This window comes from Rousettus aegyptiacus, unplaced genomic scaffold (assembly GCF_014176215.1).
Source record: "Rousettus aegyptiacus isolate mRouAeg1 unplaced genomic scaffold, mRouAeg1.p scaffold_m13_p_9, whole genome shotgun sequence".
NCBI classification, from domain to species: Eukaryota; Metazoa; Chordata; class Mammalia; order Chiroptera; family Pteropodidae; genus Rousettus; species Rousettus aegyptiacus.
The window spans coordinates 2,042,759-2,062,133 of NW_023416312.1; the positions used below are offsets into that span (position 1 = coordinate 2,042,759).

The 19,375-nt window shown below is 42.0% G+C and overlaps 1 protein-coding gene and 1 long non-coding RNA gene across 12 annotated transcripts in view; one reads left to right on the plus strand and one right to left on the minus strand.

Moving 5' to 3' along the window:
- Positions 1-624, minus strand: part of LOC107497612 — a 130,239-nt gene extending 129,615 nt beyond the window's left edge. For all 8 annotated transcript variants that reach the window (XR_004952897.1, XR_004952899.1, XR_004952894.1 and 5 more), the window contains exon 1: positions 38-624. This is a non-coding gene — a long non-coding RNA (uncharacterized LOC107497612). The remainder of the gene's footprint in view (positions 1-37) is intronic.
- The window catches only part of FRMPD4 (FERM and PDZ domain containing 4), a 455,926-nt gene that overhangs the window by 379,022 nt on the left and 57,529 nt on the right, over positions 1-19,375 (plus strand). For all 4 annotated transcript variants that reach the window (XM_036227302.1, XM_036227304.1, XM_036227301.1 and 1 more), the window contains one exon: positions 115-217. In XM_036227302.1, coding sequence (XP_036083195.1) covers positions 115-217 — 103 coding nt within the window. The remainder of the gene's footprint in view (positions 1-114; positions 218-19,375) is intronic.

Genomic DNA, 19,375 nt, shown 5'->3' on the forward strand with positions numbered 1-19,375 from the left:
CTAAGTTTGTTTTTTGCCCGTAGCGCCATTTACTCACAGTGAATCGTGATCAGGAGCAGAGGCTGTCAGTGGATCGGCAATGGTCTCACCCGTACTCACTCTCATTTTCTCCAGGTGGCCCCTCGGAAGGCAAGCTGATCCCAGGAGATCAGATCGTAATGATCAATGATGAGCCTGTCAGCGCTGCTCCGAGGGAACGGGTCATCGACCTGGTCAGGTGGGTGACTCAATCTCCTGTCCCCCGCCCTGCTGAGGAGGCTGCTACACAGCTCTGAGGCCTCGTCCGGCAAAGGAAGGGCTTCCTGGGGGCCAGCTTAAGACAGAAATGCAAGCCCTCGCATTCACCTTGAAAATGCTGGCGACGTTGACCCTCTAGCATACAGACACGTGCTCCATTAACCAGCAAACATCTTACTGCTGATTCTGCGTTAGCATTCCGAGTGCATGTACTTCAGCTGAAATTTGTTTTTGACTCCTATTTCTGTCGCTACGTCCAAAGGTTGTGTTTTATTTTCCTTCCAAAGTTACTAACGCGTTGATATTCTGTAATCAAGAAGATCAAATGCAATTCCTGAATTCAGTCTAAGTGATGAGTCATTTTATATACATAATCCCATAGCTACAAAAACATACAGTTCACTGATTTTTCCATACTTGACTGAGTGATTCATTAACTGAGTTTTGAAATCATCAACCCAGGCTAAAGGATAATTGGGTCAACGCTAGGACAGTTTAAAACATGTTTGGTTGCTTGGTTCGGTTTTATCATGAATGTAAATCATTTGTTGTGTGATATTCTTAATGGGGCACCAGAAAATATATTTTTTGTGATGGTAAAATATTGGTCAAGAATCTTAGAAGCCTACTGGAGTTACGCTCGCTCAACACATTTAAGGCAAAAAAGCTATCTAGAAGTTTTCCAAACGAAGCTGTGTTTATTATATGAAAGAATGCACGGGTCGGAACTCTTTAAACTGAGGAAGAGATCTTCTATCACGTCTACTGGCTCATAATGAAAAGGACATCTGTTACTTTAGGGGAGGCATTAGGCAGAGTATTTCTGGGGTTTTCCAGAGGGAGTTTTTTCTCAAGCCTAGTTCAGCTTCTGCTTCACAGAGACATGCCGGATGCTCCTGCATCCTTGAGAGAAATAGAAACAGAGGCCACTCACCTGCAGGGTGGCTAAGCATGGAAAGGCCCACATCCTGGGAAAGCCTTCAGTCCCAGGACTGTCGGTCCCCCGACTTTAGTCCAGGTCTAACACAGTGGGGTCTTCACAGCTGGCTGCCAAGTCATGCCTGTCCTCGTAGGGCATCCAGTTCTTCAATGGTGTTCCTACACAGGAGCGGGCACCAAGGCTCACGTCACGTTCACCCTGTATCAGGAGCGAGGCCCATGAACACCTCCAGTCTTGCTGTGGACCAGGGATGAGGGAATCTGGAGGGAGATGCGTGTGGATGTCAGGGGGAACATCACTCAGCAGGACAGGCTCTGAGCCTGATGGGCTGGCCTCCTGGAGTGCCATATCTGGGCCCGATGGCAGGTCACGCAGTCATTTTGTTGTCCCCTAGGCACGTGCCTCTGTGATCAGTCCTATTGATTTCTGTGCCTGGAGGATGACAGAAGAAATAAAATATCTGTGTTTGGGTTTGCTGTGACTGAATAGCCTGCTGCAGGACAGAGATGGAGAAAAGCTATCTAAAAGTGTGATCATTTCCTAGCCATCCTTCCGGGGGCGTTTAGAAATTTTTTTTTTTCTTTCTGCTTTAATGTATCATGGAAGAAAAATGGCGTCTCTGTAAACAAAAGTCTCTCTAGGACTTCATATGTAATGGAGCTCAGTGAATATTTGTTGAATAAATGAACCAATTAAAAGAGGGTAGCGAATGACAGCTTGCAGCCCAGATCCAGCCTGCCACCTGTTTTGCATAGTTCATGAGCCAAGAATGTTTTTTTTTTTTTTACCACTTTTGAAAGCTTGGAAAAAAATAAAAGAAGAATCTCTTGCGACATGTGAAAATCATAGGAATTTCAGACTTCAGACTTCAGACTTCAAACTAAAGTTTTATTGGAAAACAGCCATACCCAGTCATTTACATGTTGACCATGAATGCTGCTTCCTGCGACAATGGCAGAGTCAAATACTTGCACCAGAGCCCTGTGGCCCACAAACACTAAAATATTTACTCTGTGGCCATTGACAGAAGAAGTTTGCCAAGCTTTAGGAGCTATGAAGGTAACCAACTGCATTTTTTTTTTTGTTAAGCCAAATTAGACTAAAACCTCAGATAATACACACAGAGAAATTCTCTCAAACTGGGCTTGTGATTACTGGAAGATTCTCACATACTTGATAAAGAGATTGTGGTTTTTAAATGGGTCAACTGGGAAACATGAATGCTTTTTAAACACCATGAACTGCTCCGAGTACATAATACTGTCTTTACCTTCTCAAGGCCTGGCTCCTCTGGGCTTGAGGTCAGCGGGGCAATAGGACAGAGAAAGTTGAGGGCTTCTTGTGATGTTCCCTGTGGTTAGAGCCCTCTCTTGGTGACCGGTAGCTGCTCCTCTGACTAGCGTTGGCTGTCGACACCCTTCATGTCGCTGGTAGCTACATGATGGCTCTCCTGTGAAACTTACATGTGAGTTCTTTGGTGGCAAGAAGGGAGGGCGCCCTGAGGAGCCACCTTGCCACATGGTAACGTACATGGATGGTCTGGCTCAGGGTCTCCTGGGTAAGGCGCCCGCAAGACCAGCTACTCTTCAAAATGTCCACTTGACCGCATCACAGCAGGGAGGAAGGAAACTCTCACCAGTCATGGCCCTTTCAGCCAGGCGACAGTTCTCTCTACCACCCTTTCTGGTCTTCTCATGCAGACTGGAGAAGGAGGGGGGAGCAGGAGGAACCTGTGGCTGGCAGTAGTTGATCACATCGTGCCTCCTCCTAGAAAGTTCTGCGGGATCCCGCTTGTTTGACCCTCACTTTAGAATGTGGTCTGCATATCCGATGTCACTGATAAGTCACAGTCTAAATCTGGAATGTAACTTGTTACAGATCAGGTGACCTGGATTCTAAATTCCATGAGAAAAGAGAACTTGTCTGTGGTGTCTCCTGCCGTGTCCCCATGACCTAGCCCAATGCCTGGCTCATGGGGGGTGCTCAGTGACAATGTGTTCAGTGAGTGACTGGGGGAATCTTCAGACTTAAAGGAATTTTGCTAGTGAAACACACACACACACACACACACAGGCCTTGGATGTTACTGAGGTGGCGAGCATGTCATCCTTAAATGGACTCTTTTAATCTCAGGACAGTAAATTTATCTTTATAAAAGCGGCAAGTTACTTTATTTTAAGCAAATAAATCTAAGCACAATGACACTGCAGTTCACAGAGATGCAATGCAGCTGGTTGTGGAGTTCTTATTGTCACCAATACCTTCAAATTCATTAAACCAGAATTTTGAAATAATAATGTATTTCTCACTAACGAAAAAGTTCATGCATTAGAAAAATTTCCTGTGCTTTCCCATCAGTTTAGTCATCTGTCTGCCATATGTGTACTAACCTAGAAATTTAGCTCTTACGTATTAATCTCTTTTTTATTGGGCTTCTCAGCCGATATGTGTGTTAACGTCTATATCTTACACGAGATAAATTCCCTTTCTATTATAATAAAATACCCCATTTTCTTTGCCACCAAGGAAATTTGGAAAAACATTCATCATTTTAATAACACCGTATAATTCTCTCTTTAAAAATTGGCATCCATTTACTCGCCTGAGTGCTTTAGTTTTGTTTTGCTCTTTTTTTTTCTTCCATTTCAGAATTTGCTCATGGATCATTTTTTGTTTCTAGATACATTTGCGTTTTTTTGTGGATTATTTTTCTTATTTGATTGCTCTATTATAGAATTTTTTTTCTTGAGAAAATGAAAGAGTTTCTTGGAGACCAATTTACTGCTATAGTAACCACATTTGGGTTTTTTCCTAGATCCTCAAAAAGAACTATAATTGATGCACTGAAATTTAACAAGTTTCGTTCATCTCTTAGTTTCTTAAGTTAACCCTAACTCATACTTTCTAGTGGTTGAGGAACAAAATCTTTGAAGAGTTCATGCCCTTTGCAAATTATCAGAGCTTTCTTCTTTACAAGTATCCCAGGATCATTTCCCTTGGCTTTTCACAATTACACAAATTAACTTAAGACAGTCTCCAAAATTTTATTTTAAAAAAATTATGAGTTATAATTTCTCATAGACATTATGAATCATGCCCCATCTCCCAAGGCTAGGCAACTCAATTAACTTTATTGGAATTTAACAATTATTGAGCATTAACTAGGTAGGAAACATCCTGTAGGGCACTGGGGATATATAAATACCTGAAACATGATTCCCGCCCTCGAGGAAGAGACCTCTAATTAATTGCACTATATTTATGACTGTACATGGCACAGGGGGAAGGTGTCGTTGGTAGGAGTGTTTGGTGGCAATGGAGGGAGTGCGAAGGAATGCGGTGATGGCAGTAAGGGATAGCCATTGATCCTGAGTGGCGGGATTTATGCGTGGAGGAAGGTGGGGAAAGTAGATCCTCCTTTGTCCCTGGAAACCCTAGACCCTCCTGATAAACACTTACTTTCCAACCTGCAGATGCAGAAATATCCATTTCCTGGATGGCTGTCATGAACCGCAACCTCAAAATTTGCTTCTGCCCTTTCCCAGTTGCCCCTCCAAGGTGGCATCAGAAATCTCCTGGCTTGTGTTAGACTAGAAGCACTCATCATTTGGGGATTGGCGATCCATTTGAGAATCTGATCAATACCATCAATTTATTCCTCCAACCAGAAAAATCCACACGTGTAATATCAGAATGTCCCTTGACCACCACCTCCCTTCCCTTGCCAATCTTCTTTTTAGAGTCCTGGCAGCAGACTGAATATGCTGGCTCCCTTCCTCACCATTTGTCTCTATCAGAAAATAACATTGAAGAGCCAAGTATAAGAGCAATTCGGTCTTACCCCTTTCCATCATGGCAGCGGAAGCCGAGGGCTGCCCGCCCCATAGTAAGAATGCACAAGGGTAGAACTGAAAACTGGTCCTTCTCCCACCCTCTGCACTAGAGCAGCTAGCTGTCGCTCTGGCTGTCTTCTTGTATTACCTGAGTTGGTTGTTCCTGCCAATCTAATGAATGAGCAGTGCTCTAGCTGTGGGCTACCTCTGCGGAAGATTGCCCACATCTATCAGCCCTTCTGTACTAATTCCTCGGGGGGTGGAGAGTGTTTCTGGGGAGGAGCTGGGTCCTTCTGATAAGAAAGTAACTGTAATAAGGTATAGGAATAGATAAGTTACTAATCATTACTGTAATTCACAAAGGACAAACCTACTACATTTTAGTGACACTCCATTTACCTAAGTAACTAAGTAACTCATGCCAAGCAATGTACAAATTTCACTTGAAGACCAGAAAGATTATTCCAACAACTCTAACGAGAATGCGCAGAAGGAGCATTCATGACTTCCTGAAACAGATACGTTCCCACAAATGACATGAGCCACTCACTGCCACAATCAAGGTCAAAGCTTTGTTTGTAACTTGTGAGGGTCACTTTTTTGACACTTCAGGAAAAAAAAGAATATTATTGATGGCATCCCAACGGATAATATGATGAGAGTTAACATGTATTAAGTCCTTATTATACATTAACCCTCTGCTAAACCCTTTCATTCCTTAGTATCAAGACCAGCTAATACTTAACCTGGTGCTTATTATGCCCTGTCCTCAGTACTGGTTGGTTGTATGTTAACTCATTCAGTCCTCACAATGGTGAATGGGTTCAATGGTTACCTCTAATTTAAATATGGGGAAACTGAGGCACGTGTGCCCAAGATCCCATAGCTAGTAAACGGTGCAGTGAAACCCAATCTGGCTCCTGGGTGAACGCTCTTAACCTGCTCATCTCTATATTCCTTACAACAGCCCTGTGAGCAAGTACTGATTGTTATACCCAAATTACGGAGTGGAAATTGAGGCTGAGAGAGGTTGAAATCCTTGCTCAACCTTAGCACTTGCTCAGGGCAAGGAGGGAGGTGTACAGTGGGAGTAAAAGAAAGCCAGTACAGATTACTGGTGGTCCAAAGGGGACAGACCGAGCTATCTGGCATATCGAGTCCTTACTTGATCAGCCCAGAAAACAGCAGAGCTGCAATTGAGCTCTAGAACCTGGGTTTCAGCATCCGCACCCCACAGACGCTTTCGTTCTTAGCTCATACACAAATAGCCTATCTCCTCCCCCAGGTTTGCAAAGCAGTTGCCTTGATCTTGGTAGGAAGTGCTCAGGGCTACCTGCTTGTTGCAGTCGACTGGAGACTGGCAAGTTTAATAAGAGCAAAATAAACCATTTAGAAGGGACCCATCTAAAAATTAGATTTCAGCTCATCTGTCTTTTCATCAGTCCCTCTTCATCAGAATTACGATGGAAAGTCAAGTCAGATCATGTTCCAGGGCTACCGTGTCTGCAGAAGAATATATTAAGAAGGTCACCTTCCTGTCTAATTTCAGCTGGGCTTAGATGCATAACGGTGCCGCTTAGTAAAATAACAAAGCAAAGACCATCTACCAAGCATCCGGCATATAAAATATGCATGATGATGTATGATATAATAAGGCCTTATTATAGTAAGACCAGCAAGCAATTTCAGTGAAAAAAAAAAAACACAAAAGAACAGCCCCTTGGTATGCTGACACTACAAATTGCGGTCTCACCTAATACACTTGCAATGTCCACGTTTTCTGACAATTGCAAATTACAGAGCCTGGGGAGAAAGAGGTCAGCGATTCTAGAAAATGTAATGTGTGGGAAAACATTCTAATAAGAATAAAATTGAAAAGGAGATTCGAGTCCATTGTTCACAAAGGGTATAATGACATATAATGGTGGAAATTAATAAGAAGAATGGCTTCACCCAGATTATTTTAATGTCCCTTAGATTTTGTTAATGACCCACTTTCATTAAATCTCTCCATTACTATAGATGCTTTTATGCAACTCACGTATGGAAAATGACTGTTGAAGATTAAAGGACCAGAAAAAATTTTAAACTAGGGCAAGTTTTCAGTGATCTCATATGGTTGACACTACCGAATGTCTTAACGTCTTACTTGTATTAAGAAAAACATGGAAGGAGATCACCATTGGCCTTATGCCATATTCTATTAAACCTTTAGAACTACACATTTATAAATTATTTCATGCCCTTTCTATAAGTAACTGAAAAGACCCTCCAAAAAAGTCTTTTTGAGCCTGCGATCAGAACATGCCCAGGACTAAAGTAGAAGTCTCATTTCCCAGAGATCCCAGAGGGACTCAGGAGCTCAAAGGCAGAGTGTACCTTTATAGACAACACTGTGGGTGTGGTGGGCCACACACTCAGATGTGTACATATATCATTATTTATCTATTGACTGTAATAATCCACATTTTATTCCAAATCCCCTTCCTAGTGTATGGTCAGTTCATCCCATTTTCCATAGTACTGAGTCTAAATTTAGGGAGAATGGTTTAATGAGAAGAAGTGTTGGGCGAGGTGATGTATATCCACCCTTAGGCCACACCATCAATCTCTCTAGAATTCACTGAGATACCTTTGTACCCATCTGGTTCACCTTCGATCACTCACCTAGGCAGGGAGCTACTTTATCATTCCTTGTTCACCACTGTGAACCCTTCCTTAGCCACTTCTCTGTCATCTTGGGTGCACTTGCCCTTCCTTAGCTGTACTGTGATGTAGGATCATTTCTAGGGCTAATTCTCTCTGGAACCTTGTGACCTTCCCAGGGTTTTAACTAGGAAAGAAAGCACAGGTCGCTGCACTCTTTAATCCCATGAGGCTATTTGGGTGTTCCCAACTGATTCTTTCTGAAGGATCAGCTTCTGCAAAGGGGGGCATGCCTGCTCTTTCTCAGGTATCCACAAGTCAGTGTTCTTCTGTTTGCCCTAAGGTTCACTCCATCTCCCCATCCCCTGACAAGCCCCCTTTCTGGCACAGAGGAAGCTTTACTTTGATTTATTGAATATCTTTCTTAGCCTGTAGTTTTTACTCTTTGTTCCTAGAACCTAGCCATTTCTCTATTCTGTAACAACTCTGTCTCGAGGTGATGAGTGTTACGTGGTCTGCTTGAAGAAATGGGCAAAGAAATAGACCTGATCGGAGCAAAGAAATGGGGGTGTTGGAGTGGGAGGGCAACACGGGTAAATATTTCAAAATATCCTACCCGATAAAAAAAACATGTGACCTAGAAATCATAAAAATATGAATTCGATTCCTACCTCTGCAATGGGTTAGCTGTGTGTGACCTTAGGCAAAGACTTCAATTTTATATAATCCTCATTTCTTGACCTATAAAATGAAGACCTACCCCATACTATTGTAAGAATCAGATAAAGTACAGTGGGTAAAGCCCTTAGCAGAGTAGGAGCACGTGATGAGGTCTTAATAAGTTTGAGCCATTGTTGTCTTCATCAAGGTCATCATCAGCATCATCACCATAGCTGAATGATTGTGAGTAAATCGCTTACGTCTCAGGCTCTTGGTCTCCTAGTCTTTAAATGTAGGTAGGAATTTGCATTTCTAGCCTTTATCTAAGGATCCAATGAGATAATGCACGTGAGAGCACTTCGTGACTTGTAACCCATTGGGTCATGGTGTCAGATGTTGTCATTGTCGCTCTTGAAGTTGCAGAGTAGAGAACTGGAGCACAAACCCTGGCATTCAGTCAAAACCAGTGAGGACCTAGGCAGAAATCTAGTCTTTTAGGATGACAACAACTTGAGCAATGATTTTTTTAAAAAACCCTGAAAGTCAGGGTTTGCAAAGACAGCCAGGGTTCACCCCAGGGATGCTAGAATCCAGCAGTAATTGTCAGTGAACTTGACTTAGGGGACCACATAGGTATTCAGCAGTGTGATAAGGCAGTGGCTGGAAGAAGAGTGATTTCAGTGTTGTCATATCGGTGAAGGGGTCGTGGAATGATTCAGGGGCTATTGGCATGTACCCGGCTGAGGCTGAGATTAAGTGAGGAATGACATAAATCAGGGGTCAGAAAACCTTCTGCAAAGGACCAGATAGTAAGTATTTTAGGCTTTGCAGGCTGTATGCTCCCTGTTACAACTCAGTGCTGCCATTATAGCGCTTAGTAGCCATAAATAATATGTAAACCAATGGGTGTGGCTGCATTCCAATAAAACTTTATTTACAGAGACAGAGGCTGGGCCAAATTTAGCCCACAGACTGTCGTTGATCACCGCTGGCTTAAACCAATGAAACTTAAAGAGACCCAATCTGAAGATAATGGGACATAGAGGAAGAGAAAGGAAGCAGAGGATGCTGGGCTTTTTTTTTTCTTTACTAGCAATAATAATAAAGATAAAGCAAATATGATGAACTCTGGCCACCTAAAATTCTTTGTGGAAAGTGGAGAGATGGGGGGAGCGGGGAACATCACAGATTTTTGTGATGCTTTTTGTATTTCTCCCTAATCATCCCCCAAAGTTAATAACTCCCATATCTTGACCCCCTGAAATATATATCCATCTTTATTATAATCTGTACCACACAATGTTCTCATTATTTGTGAATTTGTCTTTCTTTGTCACAAGCCTGTATGGTTCTAAATTACAGGAACCAGGATCAGGATAACACACCAGCTGCCGTAACAAACCCACAGTAGGGGTTTGTCAACGACATCACGTCCATAGTGGGCGCTCCTGAGTGGTTGACAGCTCTCCGTCAGGATGTAATCCAGGGACCCAACCCAGATGCTGCCCCTTTTGCGGCTCTGCCATCTTCGGCACATAGCTTCTAGTTTGTCCCTGTCGAGCTGCAGAAGGGGAAGGGGATGGAAAGGCACATGGAAGGTTTTCTGGGCCAGACCCCGAAGAGGGGGTGTACAGCACTTCCAACACTACCCACCTGTAAAAAGATTACATACAATTTATTTTTATTATTTTTTAATCAAATCTAAATGAGCTGATCAACTTTTCAGCCATTGGGTCACAAGCAGGTCCATTGCTTGTCCCGTGCTCTTGCATATGTGTTGATTTTAGCCTTGACACATCATACGTTCCAAATATCTTCATCACTCCATCAGTATCATTCACCGTATTATCTCTGTCTGCCTCGCTTCTACTGACTTCACAGTTCTCAGCCTCTTCACGTCACCATGGACTCCGCTCACAGACTGTAAGCGAGGGATTTGGTACGTGGCTTAAACTCCCATTCATTGATGCAGAGTCACATCAGAGACGCAGCACAACCAGAGCTGCGCTTATGCCCACACTGAAGACGACCTCTAGTTTGATGTTAAATTCAATAACCTGTCTTTCCTCTGCGAAAATGCAGTGTTTGTTGCCCTTTTGTGTGGGGTTTTAAGGGCCATATTTGGGCCTCATGAACATCATTTCCATGTGAACTTGCAGGTAAATATCTTCCTTCTTTTCTACCTGGATCAAGCTATATAATCTCCCTGTGCTCCCTTCTTGTCATTAAGAGGCAGAGAGTGTGGTAGTGAGACCCGCATCGGTGGGGAGAGAAGATCGTGGATCTACACCAGGCATCGCCCGACCTGCTCTATCAGTGTGGGTACATAACAGCTTCGGCGTCTTCCCCTACTTGACAAGGTTGGGATGGGGGGCTATAGACACTCTATGTCAGACCATTCTTCACTGTACAGGTCTGTCCTTGTCTAGAAGGACATTTAGCATCTGCGACCCCATCCTCTAAATTCTGGTGGTGCCCGCATACCACTGCGGCCCACTGGAGATGATTGTTACAAAACCTTTCCAGCTTGAGCATACTATTATAAGTGGTAGATACAGAGGAGGCAGTTTTCAAATTCCTGCAGATGAATGATTCCCTAGTGAGTGGGGATGTTCCAAGATGGCAGAATATCCATGAGATGTTGAGAGGAGAGGAGGGAGGTAATAAGGCAAGGCCTGTCCCTGTTCACAGGCACGGGAGCAGGGGGCAGGGAGGTAGCAATTATCAAGACCCGCCCCCTCCCTGCTGGGATCCCAGATGGTGTGGTAGCAGAGACCTCCATGTTCATAGCTAAATGGTAAGAGTGAATTCTAGTTATAAATAGACTATAAAATGAATTGGCTTATAAATTTGTAGGATGAGGCAGAAAAGGATGCTCTGAACAAGCGAGATGCAGAGATTCTGTACTCCCTTGCCACTCTTCCTACTTTGTTTTTTTCATGTAAACAGAAGCTGCTGGACGAGGCACTTGATCTGAATTTTGACTAAAGAAAAAAGGAAAAGGGAAGCGGCTACCACTTACTAAGCCCTCTGGGCCACATAGACCAAATCCTAGCGCATCTCTATGATTGAGGGTAATTGGGCTCATTTACAGTTAAGGAAACAGGATCAGACAAGTGCTAACTGCATGGGAGTCTCTATACTGCGGTAGTGAGTTCCGTAATTGGCTCAAGGTCAGTTGAGCAACGCTTGATGAAGCCAGGAAGTCAACCCAATGTCCGTCTGTGGTGTGGACTTTCTCTTACACCATGCCACCACTTCATGTCTTAGGGACCCTTAGACACTGAGTGGGCCAGTCTGCAATGGCCGGAGTGACTTAACCACCACAGGATTTTTCCCGAATGGTGAGAGCTGAGTAAAATCCCTAGGAACCTTGCCTGACCTTGGCAAAGAGGGGATCTCTCTCGAGCCATACCTGAGGATGTGTCTCCCACCAGGTGACTGGGCCGGCGAGAGTTCTGTATAGACACAGATGTTACTTAGAGATATAAAGAAACAGGATATTTCTTACAACTAATGTTATGGAGTAAAAATTTGGTGCACACTACATAGTTTTGTTTGTTTTTTTTTTTTAATGTGCACGAAATGCGAAGCAAAGAAAATGGGGGCTTTCTTTAGTGTCATTTGTCCACTCTGAAATATGTTTGATTCCACATACAAACACATAAGCACATGTCTATCAAATCAGTCTTGGTCCAAATAAGATTTCGCTTTTGTTTTAATGTCTTTGCTTATTAGCATTCGGCCTATTTTAAATCAGTCCTTATTAAGTATGCCAAATTATATACCACCACGTAGTAGACATTAAAAATCAGTTAATAGGCCATTAGATAACAACTTAAAAGGTTAAATATAGATTCGTTTCTTCCATGCGGTACATATGTTTAGACAGAAAAGTACAAAAAAAAAATTGTAGCTCTCGTCATTCATGCAGAAGCATTTGTAATATGTTATTATTCCAAATAAGATTTCACTTTTATTTCAACACCTTTGCTTTTTTGTATTCTGAATATTTCCACCTTAAACAACCAAGGCAAAATTCCTTACCGATTCTAGATCAAACAGTAAAGGACCCAGAAAACAAGATTCAGTATTTTTCCACCAGATGAGAATTCATTGCTGTTTAACACCCTTCTCTCCCTTTTAACTCCTTGCTGCTGGTCCGTTTATATTTTTATGCACAAAGTAGTCTACATCTCTATGTCTAACAAATGGGATTGCTTTGTGCACTGAGCTTTCTTGGAGTTTTACAAGAGGCACGTCAATGCCGAATTTTCGTCACACGCTCTGAAACTCCCGGGTGTTTTCATTTATATTTAATGTTAAATCAAGGATATTAGAGGTAGAACTGACTGTTCTTCATTGAACCCAATCAACAGTATCAGCTCTCTCTGAATTCCAGAAATAGCATTTGGAATGTTCTTTCTGATGAGCACTTCAGGGTAGCTAGGTAACTTTGAGCTTGGTAATTTCAAAACTGAATAGCCAAACATGATAACAAAGGCAACCTCTCTTGGGGTTTATAATAAAAAATATCAAGTTTGGAGAAAGCTTCTAAAATTGTGAAGATGAAAAAAAACACACACACACATTTCTCACCCTTTAATTTCCTGCATGTATTATGTTTCCTAAGCACAGTGAAGTATAGTTTCCATTATTTGACAAAGTAATACAGCGCGTGGGAGGCCCTTCAAAGTAGCCTTCCCCTGTAATTTGTTTCTTTTCTCTATGAAGAAAGTCCCTCCCCTGGGCCCTCAATATACAGTATGTCTTAAAAATGGCATAGCTGTGATTAGTAAGAACCTTTCAGGCAGAAGTGAAACATAGTTCAAACGGCTTGTTAATCAAGAAAGCGAGTCTCCTGGACCGTGGGACTCCATAGGCAGTGGGCCGAGCTCGTCAGGCACGGTGAGGGCTGGGCTTTGAGCCTGGACAGTACCTGGGATGCTTCGTCCTCCATCTCAGCTCGCCCGCTGTTCTGCGTTGACTTCTTTCTCAGGAGAGCTCTGTCCACACAATGTTAACACTAAACCAGAGTTCTTGGTTTGCGGGCTATGAGCTTAACAACCGGAGTGGGTGAAAGATCCCCATTTCCCACTAAATCCAGCCAGACTTCCCAGACAGGGCTTTCACTGGCCCAGGGCATGGACTGTGCTAAGGGTGGGGAGGCAGGGCCAGGTCCACGTCATGTGACAGAGAGGGGCTCAGCCCTGTCTGGCCAGCTGGTTCTGCTAAAAAATATGGTCAAACCGTTCTGAAGGACACAGCTGCCCCTACAAACTGATCAGTCATGGCTGCTGGTTGTTTTGGAAGCATTTATCATGGAAGATTTTGAACGGGTCGCTAGTGTAGAGAACAGCATAGTTAACCTGTGTTCCTGTCACCCAGCTTCAGCAGTCATCAAGTTGTAGTTGATCAAGATACTTCTCCAGCCCTCGATGATATTGAAGCTAACCTCAGACATCACAACGCTTCATCTATAATAATTCAGTATGTATCCCTAAGGAATAAACATTCTTTATAATAAAAAGTAAAATTCCACCATAGCATTATCACACCTTACAAATCAACAGTATTTTCTGAGTATTATTAAATATTGAGTCATTATTCAGATATCTTCCATGGTTTCATGAAATAATTTCCTGTTGCAGTATATATGAACCAAGATCCATATAAGTCCGTGTACTGTGATTCGTTATTACATCTTTTAAGATTGTTTTAATCTATAGTTTCTCCTTCCATCTCTTTTTTATTATCTGCCAGAACTATTTATTTATATTTAGAGAAACAAATTATTTGTTCTGTAGAGCAGCGGTCCCCAACCTTTTGGGCACCAGGGACTGGTACTTCTGTGAGAATCTAATGCCCAGTGATCTGAGGTAGAGTTGAGGCGGCGAAGCCAGCGCTGAGGAGCAGCTGCAAATACAGACGAAGCTTCACTAGCCTGCCCGCTGCTCACTCCCTGCTATACGAACAAGTTCCTGACAGGCCATGGAGCAGTACCAGTCAGCTGGCCTGGGGGTTGGGGACCCCTGCACAGGTTCTCAGAGCTTAGATTTTGCTGACCGCATCTCTGGATGTCACGTCGCATGATCTGTCCTGCTGTTTTTCATATGAGGCTGATCCACTTTTAAGGAGAGTGCTGTGTACTTTCATCCTCTAGACGTGCATGATTCCTGATTGTGTCTCTTTCAGTGATGTAAGCAACTACTGATCATCTTTGCCAATATCTATCGGTTCATTAATGATTACAGAGAGGTGATACTCTAATTCCATCATTTTTTCTTCAGTTATTAGCTGGATGCCTTTGCAAACAGAAACAATTTGGTTGCCCCGAGGAACAACAGTTCATGTGAAAGGCAGGCAAACACTTGATTCTCTCCCTTTATTTACCATTTTTCAAAACCAGTTTTCAAAAATATGAGTTGTTTCATTGGCATTCCCCAAAAAAACAGGTTTTATTTTTATATCTATGAACTCATAGATTTAAATATTTTGATGATTTAAATCCACTGATATTATTATTCATGTTACGGCTCAGTCCGTCTCATCTTTGGGAAGTGGGAACTGATTCTGGAGGTCTGCCGAGTCCTCTTGATGTGACACTAATAATCTCTGTTGGTGTCCTGACTTTCTGATAAGACATGATATTCAAGGTTTGGCTTGTATGTTTGGTACTCCACATCTGGAATCAATCATTTCTCTAAGGAGCTGTGCTCCCCCCTAGAAGAAAATGGTATTTGGTCACTGGAATGCTGGTGCGTTTATCGATAAGGATAGAGCTAAGACGTTTGTGTACATTTTTTAAACATAAAATACATCGGGAGATCACACCAATATGTCTGATTCGAATTTAGGACAAAAAAGTTTTTATGTAACCTTTTACGTAGTCTTAAATCTTTATTTCCTTTTACTCAAACTGTATATCCCAATTCCCAGTGATCCCATCATTATTTGTCAACTTTATCCCACACTACACGCACACACCGGCCTCAGAATAACAACACCACACAAATGACTCGACTGGAAAACACATTTTAAAGTATTTTTATTGCAGTTCTATGTGTCTTTATGGCATATCCTACAAGGATGTTCAAAATACTGTTTTGAAGTCCCTTGGGACAGTTCCTCTCTGTGGCATTCGGCCTCTCGATTCACAAGTTCAGTTAGTTTATTTTACTAACAATTGTTAGGGATGGCTTTTTTGTTTAATTTTGTTTTAAAATCATGTATAATTATAACTATGTCACCGACTGTATTCGCAGGTTCTTTATTTCACTTTACAAGCAATTTTTCGGGATTTTATTTAACTGTGTTTTAAAATTCTGTATATTTACATGATTCCCAAGTCAGATCTACAAACTGTATATTCAGAGAAGTATAAATTTTGTCCCTCTCCTCCCCATTTCCTCCCACTTATGTAGCACTTATATTTTATTTTCTGGCTCGTTCTTTCATTGTTTAACACGAGCGCATATTCCAGTGCCTCTCCATTCTTAGAAACGGTAGTAAACAAGACACACTTTTATTTGCTTTGCATTTTTCACTTAGTTTTATATCCTTCTGATCCCCGCATCGTATCGTTTTTTTCATTCATACACACACACACACATTGTAATTAGGAAGATGTATATTTTTGTTCTAGTGGTTGTCATTAGACTAATGTCTATGTAATGTGTCTGTCCCCACCCCCTGCTCACCTACCTTTTTAAAATGTCTGCCTGGTTTCCTACTATGAACATTATTGAAATTTGCTAAGTCACCTCTCTGTCCTTTTTGCTCTCTCCCTGAGCATTTGACTTGGACTAATATCTTTATACTCACACAGCATATTAATACCCATAAGGCAAGCAGCAACCTACCTCTGCTCTCCATAGACTTTCCTCGTTTTGGGACAGGTGTGCTGCATCCACCTTCTCAGAATAGAGCCAATATGGATGCTACGTATTGCCCCTTTTAGGAGCAGAGTGGCAGTTACCCAGGAAAGTATGTGCGGTTGCCCGACCACTCCGCCTCAGCACCGGTCACTCACTTATGATGGATATCTCTCCCTGGATGAGATTCTCCCACTTCCTGTGAGAACCTGTGGACAATCGCAGGGTCTTTCTGGTCTCTAAGCCATCAGAGCCCCTTCTCCTTCCCCTTCCCTCCGTTTCCTCCCACATAGTTGCTATGGGCAGTTTGTCTCCATCAGCCCCAATTTTGGTATTTATGGGGCTATGTGACCACCTAGTTTTGCTGGGGATGTTGTCCATGGGGTTTTAGTTTTGCTGTCCTAGTTGCTTTCTCTGGTGTTTTGGGAGAACTCAAAGATATTCCAAAACTATTTTACCAACTCCACATAATCCTCTAATGACTACAGATCTCATCAAAAAGTTTTAAATCCAAAGGACTACTTATAAATATTCAGTAACTTTTATGGTCATGTAGTGCTTTCATCTGAGTAATTCTCTATCAGTCCTAGAAGACAAATCTAAACAAATACGTGAAATCCTGCTTTTTTTTTTAAATAAAGACAAAATAGTCATATATTATGGAAAAATAAGACAAAGCCAGTCTGTTAAAACATTCTCTTTTTTCCTTATGTGGCTAGCAGACCATGTGTAATTTGCTATATGAATTTTAAACACTGAGAATTTTACATTTGTGGACATCAAATAAAGCCTAGATTTGAAAAATTGACTTCCCGCAAAAAGTAAAGTTATCTATGTATAAAGTAGCGTGGGAAATATTTGACCCACTGAAGGCCAGCATTATTTTCATGCTATAAATTCTTCCATGCTTAATATATATGAGTAAAGGATACCATTCACCTTCACAAAAGTGTAGCCTCACAGAAAAGATTTTCTTTATTTTATAAATGAGGCTGTAGAGGCTCAAGGAACTATAGTATTTTCCCAGAGTTACACAGCCAGTGAATAGCAGAGCCCGGAATCAAACATGGACGCCACTTGAAACAGCAGTTAATAACCATTGTAGCGGACCACATTGAAACCAGGCAGCTCCCCTATTAACACAGTAAGAGGTTCTAACCATTACCGTTGAAGAAAGAAACTTAAACTTTTCATTTGCTTAAAGGATAGTGAGGAGAGGAGGGGGAAGGAGAAGAAGGTTGCCAAGCTCGCATAGTCTAAACATTGCGATTCGATAGATCTAATTTTTTTCTTCCAAGTTTTATAAGCTATAATTCAGAGAGGCACTAGGATGCTATCTGCCCACCTCTGGATCGAAAAAGAAACAGAATCGAGGCTATTTTAGTCATCTGTCAGGCTGTAATTACCTCTTTGCTCAGAAGAATCTTTATGTAAGACTAATGCAGATTGGCATTTCTTCATTTTAAAAGAACATTTCCAATCATCCTTTTAAAAGAATGATCCTTATTAATGATGGTTATTTCATTACATTTTGATAAAGAAAAAATATTCCCGGTATGGCCTTAATATAGGAGATTTTACTTTTAGTCTGGTCTGTTTCTTATTTAATGGCAATGAGTTTTCTTCTCCCACTCTTTCTAGTTCAGAAATTGTTGAATGGCATTTATTTAAACTTTTTAAGTAAGCTGTATTCGTCTATGTATCCTTTCCACAAAAAGTTTCCCCAAATTATGACCACTAGGACGTGTGATAGAAATGACCATTTATAGAGAGAATACCGATTTTTCCTCCTTAAGCACTTGTTCAGTGTCTCAGGTTGAAGTCCAGAAGTTGACCCTGAGATTAGGATCCACGTGCAAGTGGCTTAGTAGGAGGAGTTCCCAAGAAAAATGACTAAGGGAATAGGGAGGTTAGACCTGGAAGGAAAGGAGACGAAACAAAAATGTCACCTCAGGCAGTCCCAGGTGGGTACATTCGACACAATCCACAGGAGAGTTCTGGATACCTTCTAGGTATCCTAATGCTTGTCCATCCAAGGCAGGGAGATGGAGCATTTATAGGCCTCCTTCACCTCAGGACATACTCACTAGTTAGGACTGCCCCCTGGGAAATGTAAATCCCCAAGGACTTCTAGCTCACCATGCCCCTCCCTTTTAGGCAATGACCAACTCAGTAGCCTGAAGGTATTTTTTGAACCTAGTCGAGTACTCGGGCTGGACGATGTGAGCAGAAGTCCCTGGGATCGACGTTTGCCCTGTGTACTTAGCATCTCTGGGGCTTTGACTGCTCCCTGCACTTGCTTTCTTCCTGCTACTTCCATCAACACATCTTAGAATTCCCAAGGACTTCTAAGGCAGACAAAGGTACATAAGAAGTTCAAGTTCTGTTGTGTTTTCTAAAAACACATCAAATCGAATGTCAGAGACCACCTGTACATAATCTGTTTGTTTCTAAGCCAGCATTCCACATTCACTGACAATTATCTCTAGAAAAAGGACTTGAGAGTGAATTAATTTAGCTAGAAAAAAAATCTGCTTTAAAAATAAAATCATGCTTTTCTAATCTTCAATTCGGATTATTAATATGTAACTAACGCAGCCTGAGTGTTCTGACTGGGGTGATAGATCACCAACCCCTTCGTTGCCATTTGAAAAAGTGGATGGCTTTTTAAAGAAATGATCCCATTAGTTTAGACTATATCTATGCAGATGAGAACCAAACGCAAGGAAAATGATCTGAGTCCAGCACCTTCCTGGGTGCTTGAAATATTTAACCAACACAGCAATCCTCTCAGGCAAGTCTGGTTACTGCCATTTTCAAAGTGAGGAAACAAAGACTCAGAGAAATGAAATGTATTTACTCCATAAATATTTATTAGGTACATGCTATGTGCTCGGCACGGTGGTAGACACTGGTTATGGAGTGGTGAACAACACAGACCTGATCTCTTCCCTCATCGAGCGTGCGGTCTAGTGAGGAAGATTGGCAGTAAGAGGTGAAATAAACAAATAAATTATGGTAATTTATAAAGAACCGGGCACTGTAAGGGAGAATGATGGCGTAGGAGTAGGAGACTCATGGAAATCTTCAAGAAGGAGATGACATTAAAGTTGTGACCAGGAGGATAGGAAAAGTCAACCAGGCAAGAAATGGAGGGAGGGAAAGAGTTTAGTGTTTGGGGAGGA